This window comes from Antrostomus carolinensis, unplaced genomic scaffold, assembly GCF_000700745.2.
Source record: "Antrostomus carolinensis isolate BGI_N321 unplaced genomic scaffold, ASM70074v2 scaffold9537, whole genome shotgun sequence".
NCBI lineage: Eukaryota > Metazoa > Chordata > Aves > Caprimulgiformes > Caprimulgidae > Antrostomus > Antrostomus carolinensis.
The window spans coordinates 43371-65391 of record NW_010329499.1 but is presented as its reverse complement, the minus strand read 5'-3'; the positions used below and the strand labels follow the sequence as shown (position 1 = coordinate 65391).

General features: G+C 38.2%; 1 protein-coding gene across 1 annotated transcript in view; it reads left to right on the top strand.

Annotated features, from left to right (window-relative positions):
- Positions 1-1385: 1385 nt before the first annotated feature.
- The window catches only part of PRTG (protogenin), a gene marked incomplete at its 5' end in the record, with an annotated part of 49308 nt that continues 28672 nt past the window's right edge, over positions 1386-22021 (top strand). The window contains 9 exons of the mRNA XM_010172588.1: positions 1386-1530; positions 2529-2662; positions 2990-3127; positions 4294-4452; positions 5071-5230; positions 5877-6124; positions 10051-10215; positions 11121-11426; positions 12612-12800. Of these exons, the coding sequence (XP_010170890.1) occupies positions 1386-1530; positions 2529-2662; positions 2990-3127; positions 4294-4452; positions 5071-5230; positions 5877-6124; positions 10051-10215; positions 11121-11426; positions 12612-12800 (1644 nt within the window). The remainder of the gene's footprint in view (positions 1531-2528; positions 2663-2989; positions 3128-4293; positions 4453-5070; positions 5231-5876; positions 6125-10050; positions 10216-11120; positions 11427-12611; positions 12801-22021) is intronic.

Genomic DNA, 22021 nt, shown 5'->3' with positions numbered 1-22021 from the left:
AGGAATGCAGTGCAAAAAAGGGATTTATTCTGACCAGGGAAATGAAATAGGTGCACTACTAATAGGAATCTTGAAGTTACGTAGTTAGGCCCACATTAGGAATTAATTTGTGCGTGGAGGGGAGAGCAACCAGGTGATGTCACATTTCCTTCCTGCTCCAATATTAACCTATTGATGTCATGCGTAGTATTAAAATGATAGGAGGGATGAGCACTTGTTAGAATGCTTGGTGTGCATCAGTACTGGGTGTGTCCTCTGTGCAGAAGGGCATTATTGAGAACATGTTAGAGTAAATAGAGTGAAAAACCATCTCAGTTAGTAAACAAGTAAAATAGAGGAATTCTTTCAACACAAAACTTGAATGTTAAGAGATGAGTAACTTACTAATATTGGTTTATCTGTTGAAATAATATTTCTATATAATTTATATAACAGTAGAAATTTATTTGAAATCTGATCTTTTTAAAAACCAGCACCATTGAGTTTATGCAGAGATTGTTCCCTCTGCAGTTACAGTGGGTTGAAATTTGTGTGGAATTATTTGTATTGCAAATTATCCAAAAGGAGTCGTCTCTGAATAGTTGTTCTTTCTGTTGATTATGTTGTAAGTAGCAGTAAATAAGCAATTAATTAGAAGGTTCTGTATTTCTTTCCATTTGGCTTTTATTTTCTGAGTAAAGAAATCCAACTACTGATCAATTTTGTAGGTGTCTGTTAGCTAGAAGGTATTTATTGATCTGCCACTTCATCTGGCTCAATTTTGTGAACTCCTTAAGGTGTAAATGCTCAAAATTATATTGATGCCTTGTGCATCAGACATCTGCTTGGTGACCACTCAGACTGTTGGGATGAAAGTGTTCTTATGTGATTAAACTTATTTTGAGTTTTTATTTTTCTTATAATGAACTTGTACATCTCTGCAAATGCTTTTACTAAAGTAAGTATTATTAAAGGACTAAAATATGACTGTCAGGAACCGAATGTTGTTTTGTAAATTTTCTATTGCATTCACATTTTTTATGGAAGTATAGTGGGGCCAGTCCCAAACTAGTTGAATTGACATGAACATCATTAGTTTAATAATTGATATGCTTTCCAGCTGCATGCCAGCCAATTTTTAGGCTTAGTTCTATTTGAGAGTGTCATTTTCATTTTCATTAAACACTTTTTACTGAATTAGGTTAAAGCAAAGTTACTTTAGATAAACCTTCAACCACTGAAACCGTGTTATCGAGCAAAGTTGACAAATTAGACCTAGCTTTCTTTGAGTGCAGAAAAGAGGACTAATTGAAGTATTTCTGACTATTTTTGCAAGTTGATCTGTGATCTGGAGTTTGGTTTAGCCAGGAATTTTTCCTCACCTTCAAATTTTATGTTGTTTTTAGCCATTTCTGCATTTGAAGTCCAGCCACTTTCAACTGAGGTCCAAGAAGGTGGAGTAGCTCGATTTGTCTGTAAAATAACAGCAAACCCTCCTGCCACTGTGACTTGGGAAGTGAATCGAACAACTTTACCTTTAGTCATGGACAGGTATGTAGACTTACACATTTTAGAATGTCATTTATTTTCTGTGATAATTTGAGCCAGCTACAAGAAGAAAATCTGAATACTTGCAGTGCCATTGACATAAAAAAAGCTCCATGTGTATAGTATGTCAGCTATTAAAATAGCTATTTTAGTTAGTTACGTTGTTAATGAATTTCAACTAGATGTTATGAGTGCAGACCAGAATCACCTGCTGTCTACACAGTAATCTATGAATTGTTATTGGTGAATTTTGTATGCGAGTCTTCCTCAGGAATGGGAATTGCTGTGGGGTACAGAATGGGTGGACTTTGGCAGTGGAGGTGGTTTGAACTAGCAGGATTGCTTTCACAGAAGATTTGATGCTGAACCCGTTTTTCTTTTGAGGGCTAAAAATTATATGTGCAGAAAATTGAGTTAAAACACGTCATGCTAGGGAAATTCTGCGAAGGAGGACTTGTCTTCGATTGATTAACTTGAAGCATGCAGCCTGCTCCCTGCTAGATTCTTTCCATGTCCAGACTGTATTTGTTGAACCTACTCCCATCGTTCTTGACATACAACTCCTGTTGAACATGTCTAAGATACCTAGCATGCAAAGGAAGGTAAAAAGTGAGACAGAAAAATTGAAGGCATAGGTGGGTTTCTGGGAACCAGGTACCAGTTATGCCAGTGTATCAGAAACTGCTGCCAAAAATCAACCAACCTGAATAGTATGAATGTAGTAGCTGGCTAAAGAAGGTTGGGATGGTTGCTTCTGAGGGTGAGAAAGATCTGCTTGTTTAAAGTAAATTCCTCTGCTGTCATCATGGTTCTGGGGGGAATCTTGCCTGTAGTTCAGAAACGTGAGGAGGTGAGTCATGTATAGAAAATGTTTTTGAGTCTCCAGCCTGCTATTCCCAGGTCAGTGTAGCAATAGCTGTTTGTAAATCAAGTAGTTAATTCCATGGTAGTGTTCACTGGCTAAATGTTTATCTACATTTCTTTTTGTGTTTCTGTGACAGGATAACTGCTCTACCTACAGGAGTTCTTCAGATCTATGGTGTTGAACAGAAGGATGCTGGGAGTTATCGATGTGTTGCCACAACAATAGCCAACAGACGTAAAAGCACTGAGGCATTGCTGAGTGTTATTCCAGGTACTTAGCACTTGAGATTTTTTTTTTTAAATGGCACTATATTCTTTTTAACATTATAGGAAAAACACTTACACATGTTGAAGAGCTGTAACTGTCCTCTGAACCACTCACCCAAATAATAATTTTGCTTGCTTGTATCTTGTGGCTAAAGTACTGTTCAATGTAAGTTTCCACAATTACTGAAATAAGGCTTTGGCGTAAATCTAATTGTAAGCATCCTTAAAAAAATGTAATGTTTTATTTAATTGAGTTTTCGTGTAATTGTTCTCACTTTCTTGTTTTGTTTTGGTTTTTAAAATTATTTTATTATTTTTTTTCCTTCCAAAGCCTCGGACTTGAAGCCTTTTCACAAGCCATCTATAATAGCTGGCCCTCAAAACATTACGGCATCTCTTCATCAAACTGTCATACTGGAGTGTGTAGCCACAGGGAATCCAAAGCCAATCATCTCATGGAGCCGGTTAGGTAGGTCTTAAAATTACAGCATCTGACTTTCAACCTGTGGAGAGGAAGTGAAACTGCAAAGAAAGGATTTTGGCAGTTAGGTTAGTGTTCTGAGGCTTCACGTAGTAGGCAACGATTAGAAGGTGAGGGTATGATAAGTGAAACACTTTTAGTTGCATACTTCCATACTGCTGTTAAGCAGCCCAGGGGTTTTCTGAGGCTTTGGACTCCCGGCTTCTGCAGTCAGTCCCACACTGCCCACAGCACAGTGTGGGCAAAGTGCCGGGTAGGGTGGTGGCCTCCAGGGATCTGTGACTCGGAGTAGAGTTGATGGTGAGTTAGGGCAGGCTGGAGTGGTTGCATCCTAGGAAACAATCCTGTAAATGTTTCTCCCCTTCATCTTCTTTGAAGTAGTATGTGAATGTGATTTGTACATTGTGTTGACAGGCCATTTGGACTATGGATAGGTGTAGTCAACCCCTGAGTAGTCTGCCTGGAAGAGAAGAGAGGGAATGCAATAAGAATAATAACCTTCATCAGTGCATCACATTTTCCCATGAAAACTACCTCTGTTTTTATTCTGACATGTACCTAAATGTGAAAGTCGGGACTGTACCTGTACATGCAAATATTGAAAAGTTTTCCTACATTTTTTTTTCCTAAAAGTGGGAGAAATAAGCATATCTTTCCCGATTGATTCAGTGGGTCTGATAGACAAGTAAGAAAAAAGTTACCTAACAGTCAGAACATTTGCTGTGAAAATAGAAGAATATATATGGTAATAAAAGATACTTATTTTATCCCCAGCATAATTCAGAGGAGGTAGATGGTCCCTATTTGTAAAGATGACGTGGATGTTGGTAGTTATGAACTGAATCATAGTGCAAGGCAATTGGGGAGGCTAATTGGGAAAATGGTATTAGTTTTTTAGCTGTGATGGTGAATTTCAGATATAAACCGCTTACTGAGTGTTGAGACCCAGCCGTCTCAATGGTCAGATAACTGGAGTGAAGAGCAAAGCAAATGCAAAATGGAAACCTCTGAAAGCTCATCTGTGATTTCTCTTTGCATCTTTTGACTTTTAAACTCTAATCTATGCCATTACTCCCTAGACAACCCTATTTGGATAAGTTATTCAAATACATTAAACAGCCCTGTAACCACACGTTTTCTACTCTCTCAAATAGACCATAAGTCCATTGATGTCTTCAATACCCGTGTCCTTGGAAATGGGAACCTCATGATCTCCGACGTGAAGGTGCAGCACGCAGGCGTGTATGTCTGTCGGGCTACTATTCCAGGCACACGAAACTTCACAGTAGCAATGGCAACTCTCACTGTGCTGGGTGAGCCTGCTTTGACTTCCACAGTGTGTTTTAACGTCTTGGGTCTGTCTTGAGCTGTGCTGTGTACTGGACTGAATTTTTGTCTCAAACTTGGGGCAGCAAGGACTGTAGGGGGACTGCAGAGGTGAAACAGATCACAGAACTGTGGCTGCCTTCTCTCTCTGTTTACTTAGATGAGAAATGTCAGATACACAAGGCTTCAGCGATAAACTAGCAGTTCATTTGCACTTGGAGATATCCAGGTGCAGTGTTTGCTCTGGGAAGATAGGCTTTCAACATAGAAAAGAAACTTGTGACGAAGTAGAAATATGTAATATATATATATATGTATACTTCGTGAGCAGTATGTCATAGGTTGGAGTTTGATTTGTTTGTTTCATAAATGCAAGAACAAAAATGTGTAGGAATGTTGCCATCTGTGCAGATAGTATGTATCTTTAAACAAATGTGCTTTGTTTACATGGGATGTGCTTTCTGCATGGGTATGTGTGTATTTTAGTGGCATGAGGAGGGAGGTTTGTGTGTAGAAAATTCATTATTATTCTGACTGTCCTTGCATTTGTGGGAGCTTGATTTTTTTTTTTTTTTTTTTTTCCTCCCCTTGTTGCTTATCTGTAGCTCCACCTGCATTTGTGGAATGGCCGGAAAGTTTAACAAGGCCTAGAGCTGGTACTGCTCGTTTTGCCTGTCAGGCAGAAGGAAATCCTGCCCCCAAAATTTCATGGTTAAAAAATGGAAGGAGAATACACTCCAATGGTAGAATAAAAATGTACAACAGGTAAGATGACAATTGCTGTATGAGAGCTTTAATAGTGTTGTGCTACCAAAGGATGAAATTCCAGTAAGTAAATATAGACAAGCAAGATATAACTCAGGTAAACACAAAATTGAACATTAAATGTACTTATGGACATTTCCTTGGCAGAAGGAATGCGGATTAGTCAATACCAAAAGTCCTCAGCAAAGCTTTTGTGATCACTGCCTTACCTGGGGGAGGGAACTGAAGAGTTTCACCACAGAGTTGCTCTAGATTTACAGTAGTGTAGCAGAGACCAGAATCTTGATAGTTGTTTGAGGCTCAATTTCACTACTTCTGTAGAGTGAACAGCTCATATTAAAGAGTTGGTTAAGAAATGTCAGCCCTAAGGTTCTGCTTTTTGCAGGCAGGAAATAGATTTACAGGTTTGCTTTCACTGTGCTTGGCTTAGTGGGCATGAACGTAAACATGGCAAGTTTTGAGGAACACTTCAAGTTGCTAAATTTCACAGCTGCACATCCATTTCTAATAGAAGAGTTGGTAGAACATAAGTCAGTTATACTAAACTGATGAAGCAGAGGCAAGCATAACTGTTGTTGCATTATGTAGAGCTAAGTTTATTCAATATGTGAGCTTTTTTTCTCCTTTTTCTTCCTTTTGGATTCAGTAAATTGGTGATTAACCAGATCATTCCTGAAGATGATGCCATTTATCAGTGCATGGCTGAGAATAGCCAGGGATCTATTCTCTCCAGGGCCAGGCTTACTGTAGTTATGTCAGAAGACAGACCCAGTGCACCTTACAATGTCCATGCTGAAACGATGTCAAGCTCAGCGATCCTGCTAGCATGGGAGAGGCCCCTGTATAATTCAGACAAAGTGATTGCATACTCCGTGCATTACATGAAAGCAGAAGGTAAGCAGTTTGATTTAAATAGTGTGTAACTACTTGTATGTGGTAAGAACTTAAACGTCCTTGCAAAGACTATCAAATTTGAATGGTTCATAACCAGGGCTGCATCAGAGCATACCAGCATATAAATGCATATTGTAATCAACAGGCATGCTTGGGGAAGTTGCTTTTGCCACATCATCTCATTTGTGGGACTGAGTGTTCTTTCAAGTCACCCTTGACCGATTGCTCCAGTGAGCAGATTTTGAAGTTGGGAATGGACTTTAAAACCTGGTACTACTGTCTAGGTTTCCCTCTGTCCTCAGCGGGAGCTTCTACCTACTCTCTTCTGTGTGTGTGCTTGGCAGGGAAGGACAGAGCATACAACAGAATCCTGGAGGCTTACGGAGTTGAACTTTTCACCAGAGAGAGCTCTCTTGCCTAGATCCTCAAATTCTTGTGACTTTATGGGCTTTTGTATGTTTTGGAGTAGAATAATTGATACTGTATTGGCTTTACTACCTTCTCTTAGAACGAATATTGGCTGAATGGTAAAATCCATTCCCCTTTCACTCTTTGATCTCCTATAATGAGAAAAGTATACTCAAACTGAAATAGGCTGAAAAAGCCATGGATGGTTTATCCTAGTTCTGAAATGATACAGAAATTCCTACATAAAAGGGAATGGGTAGTTAGAATAAAAAATAATAACTAGACATGTTAAAATCGCTTTGTTTTATGTAATTGCTTTAAGTTAAGGTGATCTATAAGGTGATAGAAAACAGGCATTTTTCATAAACAAGAGAAATGGTTGCTGAATGACTTGAAAATTTGTTAGGTGCATGGCTTAAACTGAGCTGCAATGCATCTCTGTTTTCTCAGAGTGATTTCTTTTTCCACTTTTATTCAGTAAGTGGCTTATTCAAGGACAGGGCTGCAGATGCTCAGCTCTGTGTGCAATACCAGTCTGCCATCTGCTAAGCAGAGGACAGGAAGGACAGCTTAATTACTCTAATACTGATGCAGGAATAACTGCCTTTGCTTTTGCAAGTGGGATATTTCAGGACACAAGAGAATTTTGTCTGAAGGAAGGAAGGAAAGAGTTCTAAGAGATAATGAGGACAAGAGGTGTGGGAAATTACCCCCTACACTTTCAGTCACTGAGGTATTGTGCTCACAACTCCCTCTTAAAGCTAATGTGAATAAAGTCATGCTAGATAAGTTATCTGGGTAATTGTATGTCCGGTGCCAGTATAGAGAGCAGAGACTGGGTAACTTCAAAGTAAGTTGAAAAGTGGAAAACTGTCCTTAGGGAAGTGAGTATTTGTGCAGGAAATACTCTTGCACAGCAGCGAAAGGAAGTATCTTCTGACACATGTGTTCTGCAAAATCATTTTGCAATCCCTGCTTCATTTGCTTGCTTATCCAAATGTATCTTGTGAAATGAGAATTGTAGCTTGTCTTGGTTTAAAAACCAAAACAAACTCCAAACAAAAGCAACCAATTAAGCAAAAGAACTCTGATTTGAACTTGCTTTCTCAAATGCCCATTTTTTCATTTTTCCAGACTGTCTTGTTGTATTTACTTTATTTAATATAATGCTGTTGTGCATCCTTTCACATCAGTAAAGAAATCCACACAGGCAGAGTGGGGAGGGCTGTGTTAAGAGGAGTAATTACAGTGGTGGGAATCAAAATGTAGGTGATCTGCATGCATTTTTTCCCTGTTAACATGGTTGGGTTGTACCAGAAGATCTGCATCAGGACATAAAAACACTTTTGTCCGTTTTGTAGAAAAAAATGTTGAGCATCAAAGGCTAGTGGACTGCACTTCTGTAAAAATAATTGCTTTCTAACTGCTAGTCTGTAAGTGGCCCTTTCTGTGGGTGCTGCCCACATATCAGAGGCATTATTAAAAACCTAGAAAATGCCTCTGTGAGAAAGTATCACATCAGCCATCTCTCTAATGTAAATTTAGAAGCAACTATATTTAAAGAAATGAAAACAAAATATTAATGAAAATCTCTTGATGACATTCACACCGTACCAGAACATAGAGGTGCTAACATAGACTTGTTGACATCATCAACACCTTATTTACATTGTAAGAATTCTGGTTAATTGCATATTAATGTAAATAGTTTGTATGAATGTATTGCTTTCATTATTCCTTTCAGCCTGTCTTTCCTCAGTCCACTCTCACACCCAGTTTCAGACCCTAATGAAGATTAAAAATTATCATCTCAGGTGTATCTGACTTAACTAGAGTATATCTTACCTGCTTAAAGCTTCTCGTGTGACTTTTTACTTTATACGTTTATGTTCATATATTGCTCTCTTGTTTTAGTTAGGAACCACATTTGTCAGCATAAGTAAAGAACATTTTATTGCAAATGAAACAGTGCTTGCTAAGTCTCCCGAGTTGTACAGATTCCATAAACTTGAAACAAAAAGGAAAATTGGATAATACACTAATCATATGCAGCTTTGTAGAGTTTTTTCTGTAGACTTCTCAATGTGGTAGGTACTTTGAATACAAAAGATACCATCACTCATTTAATTTCACAACCTGAGTATTCTGATGTTTCACTGTAAAAACAGGCTCAGGTCCTCTTCCCTACTGGGGGGGGGGAGTTAGTGTTTTAATCAAGTTAGTTGAAGAAACTAGAAACTAACAGGTGTTTTTTTGTGTTTTTGTTTTTTTGTTTCTTTAAGCAGAATATTTTACATTCAAATCGAGGTCATAGTAGCAAGAAGAATAGGGGTCTGATGAGCATGCACGTTGGAGTGTGTTAATTCCTTGTTAGTGATTTAGAAATGGCACAAAGGGAACACTGATTGTGGTGGAAGGCAAGCCTTGTTCTCTATTATGGCTGTTTCATTAGGGCCTCTGCATGAGGCCTAGCAATCCATTCAATGAGAGAACAAGTCCTTTTAATTTGAGCTCAAGGATCTTGTTTAGCAGGTCAGAAATCGTGCCTTGCAATTCCTAATTAACAAGCCATTAACTAGTCTGTTGTGAGATGCTCGTAATCTTGTCTAATTAAAATGCTATCAAGTTAATTCATAAATGTGGGAAAACTTAATGGTGGAATTTGCCTTTCGTTTTGTTTATAAATTCAGTTGTGAAGAGGAGGAGCTGGCTCTTACAGAGTTTTGATTAAGTTGACATGCACTTGGTGTGAATTGTTCGTTAACACAGCAGCTTTCACCACACTTATTCCACTTTATAGCCTTCCTCTATAGGAATAAAGCCGAACAAAGACAAGGACTGCTGCATGCATTGCTATGCATATTTTAACATCAATTGCTGAGATTTTTTTTTTTTATTTTTTTTAAAACAACTCACTAAGGAGCCAAACATTTTTGAAGCTCATTCTGGTCTGTTCTTATTGGCCTTTCTCCAAATTAAAGAAAAAAAAGTGTCAATCAAATGTAATAGAATTCTGAGGGCTAAAATGAGATCCTTTTGCTGAATAAATTCTTTATGTTTGTTTCTTTTTTGTAGGGGGTGTTTGTTTTGTTTTCGATGGAGTGGAGCCCTTGCATTCCTCACAGTCTGCTATAGAAAGGCTCTGTAAATAGGTTTTGAAAAAACCTCTCTGACTCTAAACAAATAGATTTAGAAGCTCGGTATGAATGATAAGGCTATTAGAGCTTGTCTGTTGTGTTACTGTACATTGGGCACGGTTTGTTGTGACTAATTCTAAATAGGGTTTAGAATTGCATTCAGCATCTCTTATTCAGGAAAATCCTGAAACACCATAATCTACACCACAGCAAGACACAGTTACTCCTGGACATAAAAGAGCTTTTACTTTGTATGGCTGAAAAAATAGAGGTAGGCTGGGGGAGAACATGAAATAACTGTGTAAGATCTTAAAGCCAAGATACTGTGATGTTTAGGGAATGTCAGGAATTTTGCTTTGTCTAACTCTTGTTTTATGCCAGGTTTAAATAACGAAGAGTACCAAGTGGTCATTGGAAATGATACAACCCATTACATTATTGATGACTTGGAACCAGCCAGCAACTACACATTCTATATTGTAGCTTATATGCCTCTGGGAGCCAGTCAGATGTCAGATCATGTGACTCAACACACCCTTGAAGATGGTAAGACAAATACCACTGATGTAGGTGGAGATTTTTTTATTTGCACTGAATAGAAATGTGCAATGCAGTGCTAACAGCTCTTGAGGATCCCAAATTTCCATTGACATCAGTGAGACTTCTGGATACACACCATATAAGACTGAGCCAGCTAATGAAATGAATGAGAATAAAATAACATTCTGACAGGGCAACATTGTACATTACATGATGTCTTTTTCTACTTTGAAAGACATTTGTATTTACAAATCATGTAAACAACTATTCCAGATCTTTAAGAACTCCTCAGTGTTAAGAATCTGATGATAGCCTAGGATTTAGTCTCTCTCTTGGGCACATGAAACTGTGCAGTGATTTACCTAATCTGAACATCATGGCAACAACAAACTGTTTAGCATAGTTCATTAGAACTGATTAATAAATTCTGACAGCATTAAGCTTTGGCAGCGTGGAACATTGCCAGTTCCAGTTGTCTGCCCATCTCTTTGCCAGGAGTTGCTACCCTCATTACATGGTTGGTGGAAGAAAACATGCACTGAGTCTTCAACAGTCTTCAACAGTACAGGTTGTTGTCGAGACTCTCAGCTGAAGCTGCTGCATCTAACCTTGATGGTCAGTTAGTTTGTCAGCACAGTAAGGTGCTGATTGCCTTTGATTACTGCTGGCAGCAATTAGAGAAGAAAATGTTCAGGGCCTTACAGAAAGGAGCTTGCTAAGGCTCTGCTGCACGCAGAAGGTGAGAAGTATGAGCAGTGTCAAGTTATCCTTAAAATAAACGAGAATCTACAAAGCTTTTTGGCTTATTTACTCTTACATTACTGGCACCTCATCATAGGCTAAGGTGTCAGATGAGAATTTTCCATCTCTCTCTTCCCCTGAGCTCAAAAACTTTGTCTTTTCCTTTTTAGTTCCCTTGAGAGCTCCTGAAATTAGTCTGACAAGCAGAAGTCCTACAGATATTCTCATCTCTTGGCTGCCAATTCCTGCAAAATACAGGAGAGGTCAGGTGGTCCTGTACCGTCTTTCTTTCCGCCTCAGCACAGAGACCAAAGTCCAAGTCTTGGAGCTTCCAGGGACTTCAGAGGAGTATCTCCTCGAAGGCCTCAGGGCTGACAGTGTGTACCTCGTTCGTATCACTGCTGCAACAAGGATTGGCTGGGGAGAGGCATCTTTGTGGACTTCCCACCGGACTCCCAAAGCTACAAGTGTGAAAGGTAATTCTTAATGTTAGGAGCAGCCTAGAGATATAGGGTCAATTGCAGGCTTCATCTGAAGGCTACAATTTTTTTCTGACAGGTAGTGCAAGGATGTGAAATAGATTTTCCTGTTACATGTTCTTGTTCCGGTGATTTAGAAAATAGTGTTCTAACCATGATTCTGTGCATAATCTGCAAAAACTTCTGATTCCTTTAATAAATTAAATGCAGTTAATACATAGTTTCAGGATCAAAAGTTGAAGAGGAACTAATCTGTCTTGTGGAAGGCCTTATATGTGAAAGCAGAAGGAAAAGCTGATAAATTATTTTGGTGTCAATCTTTGATTATTTCCATGTGTTGATGTTCACATATTTGACATGGTAGCAGGAAACTTGAATTCATGTTTGTGAGCTATTCAAATGCTTTAGCTTGTAGACTCGTTTCCAATGATAACAGTTTTCTTCTGTTCCATGTAATTTGAATTAAAAAAACAACCCCAGACCTCATTGTTGTTCAGTGTAAAATACCTTTCTGCAAATTGGGCCACTACACATTAGCAGTATGTACAGGTATGTAAAGGATCTGAGTTGATGCCTGTATGTCTGTATTACACACAAAATGCATGTATGTTTTGAATATGCAAATTGACTTGCTATTTAAGTTGTTATGATTGAGCTTTTCATTACATTATTATTTAGTAATGTCATGCAGAAGAGCATTCAACTTTGCATTAATACCTTGAAAAACATGGAGATGTGAATTTGTAACTTTTATTTCTTAGCTGTAGTCCACATCCATCCACTTTGAATTTACTTGAGTTTTGACTACTATATTGAATTATTTGCACTTGATGAAGTGTGATGTTATTGTTAATTGAATTTATTCTGGCTCATTTTAAAACAGGAGGTAATTTTATAACTATCCTTTTGTTTTTCTTTGAAAATAACTACCTTATAAATTTAATTAAGGTATTTATTAAAATGCAGAATTTATTTTTTTTTTTCTATTTGGATTTATCCTAAATGAAGTTGTCCTATTAGCTTATAGGGAGTCAGACATCATAATAAAGAAATAATTAGGTGAGTACACAGATGAGCTAGAATCAAAGAATTGAGCGAACTTTGGATTGTTGAGCACCCAGGTTTTTGAAAATTAGTTGTTTCTAGAATGTAAGAATATTATATATATTTCTCTAAAACCAGCACCAAAGTCTCCCGAGCTGCGTTTGGAGCCGATGAACTGTACAACCATTACAGTACAGTGGCAGCAGGACTCCGAGGACACTGCAGCTATTCAAGGGTACAAGCTGTATTACAAGGAAGAAGGCCAACAGGAGAATGGACCGATTCTGTTGGATGCCAGTGATCTCGAGTATACTGTCAGTGGTTTAGGTGAGTCTATTTCTTGACTGTTCTGGAAGGCAGCAAAGTCAAAGGACATCTTAGAGAGCTTAAATCATTAGACCTGTAATGCAACAACATTAGGTTTGGCCATCTATTTTCCCAGCAATAAGCTTTGCAAGCTTGCGTTATGCTGCTGATGTAATAATCCCCTCCCAAAATGCGCATTGCACAAGACTTAGATAATAAGATCTTGTAAAGCTTGTGTAAGTTTGAAGAAGGACACCCAACTACTTATCACAAGATTCAGAACTTACAGTTAGTAAATACTGCTAGTAAATGACATGGGTTTTTTAATATTCAGTTTAATGTGCAGTTTTTTCAGCTTTTCTTTATTTATGCCTGATCTAGTAACAGGGAAAAATTAATACAAAATGCCAAAGATTTTTCTCTGGTATTTCTATCCTATTTCTCTGTAGCCTTTGTCACAGCTATACTGCACAAGAACCATGCTTGCTCACTGTAGTAGCAAGTAGCCCTTGTGCGTGTTATTATCCTGTTAATATTTTTAAGGAATACTTGTAAATATTTGCAGGACTGAGCACAATGATTAGTGCACAGAGCTGTCTGAGTCTTTCCATTGATCACCTGACTCTGTTTCCTCCTGTAGCTCTTGCGACGTTTATTAGTACGGATGTGTTGGTATCATCCCAAGGTAGAAGGTGCTTCTGTTTACATACATAACTGGGACTTTCTTTCGTAACAGATGTGATCTATAATGTCATCAGCAAAAGTAATGTAGGACTTGACACTTAGTGTTTGAAGTGTGTTGAGATGGTTTACTTAGGGGTAGTGTGGAGAATTAATCTTGACTAAATTATCAAAATTGACCTGCAGTCTTAACTAGGTCAAATGGCCTCTTGACCATGCTCAGATATTCTCATCTGCTGCATACAGTTGAGATACTGTTTTAGGGGAGATTTGAGGAGAGCATTCTGGTTTATTAACTGGACAACTGACCATCTGTGACCATTTCTAGCCAGAGCATCTGGCAGCAGCTGACTGTTTAACAGAGCTGTGAGACAAAGGAGCAGTGGGTTGAAGGGATGTGGTGTCTGTGTGTCTTAGGACACAAATGTGTTTTTATGTCTTCTCATTATGCAGTTGCAAAGCAGTAATTTCAGACACATGCAAACTTATTAACTCTGTGATCCACATTATATGGATTTTCTCGGTACGCTAATCCTCCTCAGATTAAAATATTATTTTATAAAATTATACTAGAATGTATATTATCTGTGTGTTTTTATTGGTTTTTCTTTCCGGTAAGCAAGTAGACAGAGGAGAAAACAAAAGCAAAGTGAGTTTGGGACGTTGCAACTTTCACATGGTCATATTAACTGAGTTACAAGAAGTGTGGGCATGGAAGAATTCATGTGCTTGAGTTAACCATTCAGTCATGGTGCACATGATGTGTTGTTTATTCCTTATCATAATTCTAAGTGTCTAAATATGGTGATCAAAACATGGTATGTTCCATATAATCTGATTGCTGTCATTTGTATTTTTCACATAAGTGTAATTTATGCTGCCATGGGTTAGATCCACTGAAGAGTATCTTTTTCAAATAACTTCAGCACAGTCATCTTTTTTTTGTTTTTAATGGGGTGTATTGAGTTATTTGATGTGTATATGAAATATGGGAAGTTTTCCTGTCTAAGTTTCTTTGCTGATTTCTTATTTTTGTTGCTTTGTAGCATTTACAGAAAAAGGCTTTCATTGCTACAGGTACAAAAGACTTATTTGGCACGGGAAATTTGATCAGGTCATGATTTTTCCACTGCTAAGATTATTACATATGTTGAAGCCTGGAAAGTTCACATAGACTTCTCATAGTGACAGCACCTGTCTGACTGCTGTATTTGCCCAGTGAGAAGCTGCCTGGTTGAAATGCTTGTGCACATTAAATTGTTTCTTAGAAAACTGTACTCAACCAACCTTTTTTCTGCCTATGGCAGCTGCACACATTAAAAAGGGACTGATTTGCTTTTCTTTTTATTTCTTGTGAATAATCTAAATCATTTGGACCAGGTTATTTTATTATGCATCTCAGATTTAAAATATTACTTGTTAGGAAGTGGTCCTACCTGGTAGAATTTGAGATAAAACAAGGCGAGCCACCGCTCTAGGTTTGGTGACTATGGTAAACTGAATCTTCATGAACTAGACAGAGGCTTTGAGGACTAATGTTCTGTCATCCATTTGCCTCTCCTGAGGACACTAACCTACTGATTTATTGACAGCCTCTTTAAAATAAATGTCTTCATTATGAGCTACAGGTATTAGCAGAATACTGCAAGTGTGAAACCTGCAGGGGAAAGGTGTGTGTTAAGATTTTTGGTTTCATATATGTTGGATAACATGGTCAAAAGAAAAGGTTATTCCTAATGTGAAAGAACAGGCTACTAGTATTAAGTGCTTCCCAGTGCCAAAGATGGAGTAGTTTCTTGTGCATAATCTGCCACCACTGAAGTTAGGTGGCTTCCAAACACTCCCTCTTCATGTCTTAGTTTGTCATGACCTAAGACTGCTCTACCATTCCCTGTTCTCTTGCATAGTTAGACTGCAGATAGACTTCTAGTGACATTTGGAGCAGGTCAATATGTCTCTCCGTGGAACTTTCTACAGATGTTGGTACAACTGCCAATTGTGCAAAATCTGTGTATTTAAAGAAGATGTTCACTTTGTGGCAATTGAAGTGCATCACAAAATCAGAATTCATAGTATTCTCTAATCACGGAGAACATCTGATATTATAAGCACTGTTGATTGCATTGATGTAAATTATTTGCAAATGTCTGCAAGACTCTTGATGGAGGGACAAGTGTGACAGGTAGAGCAGAATCAGCAATGCTAGTGTAAAATAGGTTACAATGATTGAACATGAAATATAACCATATGAATAGTACGCTGTGTGTTTTGATCTCTTGTTGGTTCCTACCTTGTTTTTTGAGAACTGGCCTCTTATTTCAGTGTAGGTGTACCCAGTCACTTCTGTGTATTTTTAAACTGGATTATTTAGCATGATAGTCACCATGTAAATGGAATTATCTGATCAGAGTCAGGGCTGTCATTCTCAAAATAAATACCCACATTTTCACATAGGCATTTGTTTTTCTTAAAGGTCTTGGCATTTATTTTTCAATAGCAGGCTGTTTCCTAGTCCAGTGTAAAATTCCATTATCACTTGAATTTGTCACAGGAGCAGACTCTTGGGTGCATACCATGCATTTTTGCCTCTAGTTTTAATTCCTCCATTGCTTCCTCCTGCTCTAAAAAGCTGTCCCTAACAGCAAGTCTTTCATTGTGAGACCTGGTGAGTCTGCTGGTACAGGTTCTGTTTCTGTAATGTTTCAGAATATGTGTATTCAGAAGCTGAAGTGAGTTTTGTTGGTGGAAGAGTTTGTTTGAGAACCTTCTCTCTGTGCAACAGGAGAGGGATTGGCAAAGCTTGAAAGTTAAAACAAAGGGAGTGTCCAGAGAAGCTCATCTCCCAGTTTAAATGTCTTAATGTTATTTTTTTATCAGAGAATATTTTAAGCATGTGCTTTCTGCCTCAGTGTTGTTGGTACTCACTGCTGTGCCAGGTGGACTGTTCGCCTGTCACAGCTCACTGTGTTTGCAGCTATGAGACTGGTAGGAAGGTAGAACCTATACAAGGGCAGTGACTCAGAAGAACCTATTTTAAGCTTATCTGGTTTATTGGAGCTATGAACTCTTCATAACTAGGTTGTAATGCTGACAGGGATCTCATCCTGGAACCTACATCTAGGGAGAATAAAATAAAATTCAGCTCCTTGTTTAACAAACTCAAGAAAGCATGATAAATTCTGATGCTGTAACACAAGAACACTGTTCTTCACGCTGTCTGGAATTCTCCCACTGAACTTTTTTTTTATTTTTCAGTTCTTATCATGTAAGTAATTAATTAAATTAATGCCACTGGTGATGGGGGAATGCAACATGTTCTTGTGCCATTAATGCCTTCTATGCTTGGAGGGAGGGAAGAAAGCAGGAATTCGCTCTGCTAATTCATCCTTCCGTAGTTGCTGTCTGGGAGCTGTACCACCTTGAGTGACGGCAGTTCCAGGGAGAATTTCAGAAAGTTGCACTTCGCTGACAAGGGTCTCACTAAATGCGCTCAAAACCCCGAGGCAAGCAGGTTGTGGCAGAGGTGTGTGCACCTTAGGTGCACTTTTGTTTCTGTTGCATACAAGATGATATTGCAGTAAATAGGATTTTTTAGGCAGACACCTTAGGGGATGGAAAAACTGGTCTGTTAGCTTTGGTGAAAACGCCCTGAGCCACTGAGCGTGGGAGCCCACATACCTTGGCCTTTCCCTGGAGAAGGCCCCCCCAGGAGAGCCTGCAGAGTGGAGTGGAGTGGAGTGTCAGGGGCTGGGAGCTGCAGCCCCCAGGCACACTGCTCACTCCCCAGGGCTTGGGGCACTTCCAGGCTGCACGGCACTGGGGAGAAACTGCCAAGTGAGTTGATGGCCATGAAATGGAGTGTATCTGCTTTAGAAAAAAAATTAAAAAAATTGGTTGATGATTTCTTTGAAGCTTGGAGAGACTGCAGGCTCTCTCTCTGGGAAAGCTGCTTCTGTGCTGACTGGTCATCTAATCTGTTTAACATGACGGGCATCACTACCCTTTGCTGTTTCTCCTGGTTCTCCAGTTTTACATTACCTGGTGGCATTTTCCCCTGCCACAATATAGTTCTTTTAGAAAAATAATTAGATTCTGTCAGACAGATTTGTGTGATTTACTCCAAAAAGTTTGGTCTTAAGCAGAAGAACTTCCCTGCCTGAAAGCTCTTCTATGTCCTACATCTTTCTGGTTGCAGAGAGGAGAAATAAGGGAAGGTGCATCATGTCCCTTCCCTCCTCGACTTGGACAAGATTTTCAAGTGAAGAATTTGTCGAAGTCTAAATGACACAAAGACACATTTTGTGACCCTGCATGGTACTCTTCTCTGAAAAGGGGGCTTGTGCTGAAGAATTAGCCAACTGCCTACTACGCTATACTTAACATTGCCCCAGAGACTTGGCCTTCAGTTGTTTAATTTCCCCTGGATCTATTTATATCGCTTCACAACCGTGTTTACAGCTAAGCTTTAGTCCAGGGCAGCAAAGATGACAAGGTGATTCTACAGTCTATAGAAACTGAATAACGGTGTGTAAGAAGAATCAATGCAAAGAATTTCTCCAATTAAACTGCCTGATGCATGTCACCCAAGTGTCTCTTGGAGTAATTCTGTAAAAGTGCTTATAAGGACTTATAAGCATAAGTGCTTATAAGGAAGTTTTGTAAAGCAGTTGATATGATGGTCAGATATGGCACAGTGGTTTTGTTTGCACCGTGTTGCAAGTGGATGTGCTAGAAATATGTAAATTTTTAAAACTTAATGACGTCTTTGATAGATTTGATTACATCTTTCTCAATAAGAACTGCAAATACCGTAAAAGCATTACATGTGTTAATGTAGTTATTTCTGATAGCTAGGGTTATAATTCCAGTTTATCCCAGTTAGTGTCAAAATGTAGTCTCACATACTGGTATCTGAAATTCTGAGATATCCAAAATTGTGTATGCGGGAATTCATACGGCTTTTTGGTTATAAGTTACTACGGAAATTTAGCTTGGGATTCCCAAACAAAATCAAGGAGCCAGGCGTTCCTACAGTTTCAGGAAATTATGTGAAAGAAACAGATCTTCTTCCTCAACACTTTTTAAAAAAATTGATTTCATAGTTAACTCTTCTTACATGGCATTCAATAAAGTATAATCTAGTATTAATACAGATATACTTTATTTCTGTTAGAGGTATTTTATATCAGATCAGACATTCACAGTTCATGAAATGTTCGTTTGAACAAACTACAGCTCTATTTTAAAGGAAAAAAAACCACAACCAAACCAAACCAACCAACCAACCAACTAAACAAAAAAACCCAAACCAAACAAACCAGCAATTACTTTAGTTCTTAATAAAGATCAACTAAAAGCTCAGTTTTCTTGCTTGGAAAACCAGATGATAGCGCTGTATGCTGTATACACTGTAGCCATTATATTTACATTGTTACATAGTGAAAAGTGACTAATAGCTCAGGAGGTGACCAGGACAAATATTATCATTTATTTCCACTGTTTACAGCTGGGTCAGTCTAGTGTTTACTCACGCTGATTACATCCTTAAACTAAACCTCTTATCTGTCAATTCCCCTGATTGTGTGTAACAGGCTTGCTACTAGTACTTATCAGCTAAAACATAAGGGATTTGCTGAGGGAAGGGAGGAGGAATTGGTCATATTGCACAGTAATAAAACCCAAAGCCCTAGAAGTAGACCAGGCATGTTTAAAAGCAACCTCTTCCTCAGCTGACTGTGACCTCCTTCTCTTTCACAGACACGGCAGTTGATGTGTATTTGTACTTAACAAACCCGAGCTCTTGCCTAGTCCTGGTATGATAGTGCACTTCTACTACACGTCAATAAACAAGAGACACACATTCCTTGCTTCATAATCATGAAAGGCAGACCTGTCACCACTCTAAATGAGCCTGTCATCCAAATGCAGATGTGGCATATCTGCCTATCATTTTTTTTCCTTTTTTTTTTTTTTCTTTCAGGGTTTAAATAGAGAGGGGGAGAATTAGATATAGATTAAAAGAGAGAAGGGAGGGGGCTTTATTACCCTGTAACTATTTTACCTGCAAAATATCAAAGCAAATGCTGCTTTGATAAGCTTTTACCTCTTTTATATAAGGAACCATATTGCATTTTACAGGCTGTAAGTGTAAATAGAGATCAAACTGGTTTTTGTTCTGTTTTCTTGCTGGAATTTATAAACTGTCACATCATGTTTTGTTTCAAATGTATGGTGGTGCTAGTAACTTCTCTTGATAGGTTTGTAGCAGAGAGCTCCTTTTAGATTCAGATTTACAAGAAGTAGGTTGGGTGGCAGAGGCAGGGAAGGAATCAAACGTCTCTGATTATGTATCTGTTGGTCCGTGCGCAGCTTGACATGTACCAGTATGAGCAAGTGGGGAATATCAGGAGGTTGCACAGTGCAAATATACTGATACGGGGTGACCAGAGAAAGTGATTTGCAGACTCACCCACTTGGTTCACAACTCCCTCATGGACAAAAAACACTACACTGCTCTGTTCAGATGAAAAATTGATTCACTGAGGTTGTAAACTGAATTCTTAACTGAGCAAAACTGAAGCTCGTGTTTAACTGTGTGGCCCTTTGTTGGAGCTTATTGGCATGGCATCCATTACACCAAGTCTGTCTTTGGCTCAGCTTTATTTAGGCACTCTTACACAGGACTGAGTGGGAATCTTAGATAAATATCAGCTTGTTCTGAGCAGATTTGCTGAGGAGAGGCCATTTAACTATCAGCTGCTAATGCTGAATACTTATAATGCAGCTCAAGTGCCACATCTGTGAAAATGTAGTGCCTTCCTTCCTGTGTAGTTCTGCAGTTACTTATCTTGCACTGTGCAGTCTTGCAGATTTGTGTAATAATTACCTATTTTCACTTTATTTTTTTTTCTTAAAAGATTACTTTGTCATGTATTCTTTCTGACAGCATTTAAATTTGCTGCTATTAAAGAAACAGGATTTATCAATTTTTTTTAATCACATCACAACTACTTCTGGCATATTTTTGGTTTTTGAAAGTAAATATTATTTTCATACAGTTAATTTATAATGGAAAGCTTTAATGTTTCATGTATTTGTCAGTTTTAAATTACACCATCAAAAGCCTCTCAATAGGTTACTGATTTATCCAGTAGTCAACTTCAGTAGGTACTGGAATATTGAAATCTGTAACATCTGCATTAGCAGTATAACTGGTTTTGGTGTTGATTAAAACATGAAGAGGAATCTCTAGGCTTTCTTTGAATTCACTGCAGAGTCATGAAATGGCTCTCAAACTCATGGAAAATTATTAATTTGTCTACATGCTAAGCACTTAAACTTCGATCAGAAAGATGCTTTCTTAGACAATTAAGGTCTTTCAGAAACAGGTAGATTGTGTGTTGGAAGGATTGCCTAATATATTTTTATGTAACCTTTTTGAATATGCTCTCTGAACTGTTCCAGTTTGAACTTATTTATCTGGGAAAATAGTCCTGACATCCTCATTTAAACATGCCTTGACTTTTGCAATAATTCATATTAACTTCCCAAGCTAGTGGCTCTTCAAAGGGGAAGGACATGGTGAGGGAGGAGATACCAAATGCAGAATAAAGATTAAATGTACTGTACTTCAAAAAACAAAATAGAATGCTAAGACCAGTTAAGCCTGGCACTCCAAAGAGATAGTAAGAGCTGTCAGGATGAGGGAAATTTCAGTATTTCATGGGACAATACCCTGTAGCAATTTTATAGGTAAAAATGTGAAGATACAGGCTTTACTAAAGCAACAGGAGAAGTTATGTTCCATGGATTGACTCCAGTAGCATGGAGGGCTGCTGTCTGTTTTTGAGAGCCTTTCTGTCTCTTTATCAACTGTCCCCATAACTGAGTCAGATGCAGTTGTTTCTGTCAGGACATCAGACTAATTGTGTCACAACTCAAAGAACTGGAATCAAGGGTGCTGCAAAGCCTTGGAAATAGGAGGGAGAGATTTTTTGCACTCTGGTAAGATAACTTGTGAACAAAATGTGTAGTCTTCAAAGTATTTAAAGGTAAAATTTTCAGTGGTGGGAAAGCGATTAGAATCTTGCAGGAAATGCTCGCTGCTGCTCTGTGTTCTCAGGGTAGAAATTCCACCATTTAAAGCTAAACCTGTGTGGGAATTCAGTTGGGAAATTGTGTCATGTTGATTGAGTAACAGTTAGGATGTATGCAAATAGTGTTTCATTGTTCGTTTGCTGGAGCTGAAGGTTAAAATTTGCTTCATGAAAAAGACATATTGGTCACTTTACATCAAGGAAGTTGTTAATTATTTTAAATAAAAGCCTTCAAAGTTGATTTTGAAACATTTTTAAGTATGACAATGAATATGTAATAGTCTATATTTTAATATCTGTAATATAAAAATGGCCAATAAATAAAGACTAATTTCTTGGAAGTGAAAATGAAGTTAAATGTGTACCCCTGTTTAAAGAGCAAAAAGAACAAGCAGTTAACAATGGCAGCAATGACCAGACAATTGCTCAAGTGTCTTAAACAAAACAACAAAATAAACCAAACCA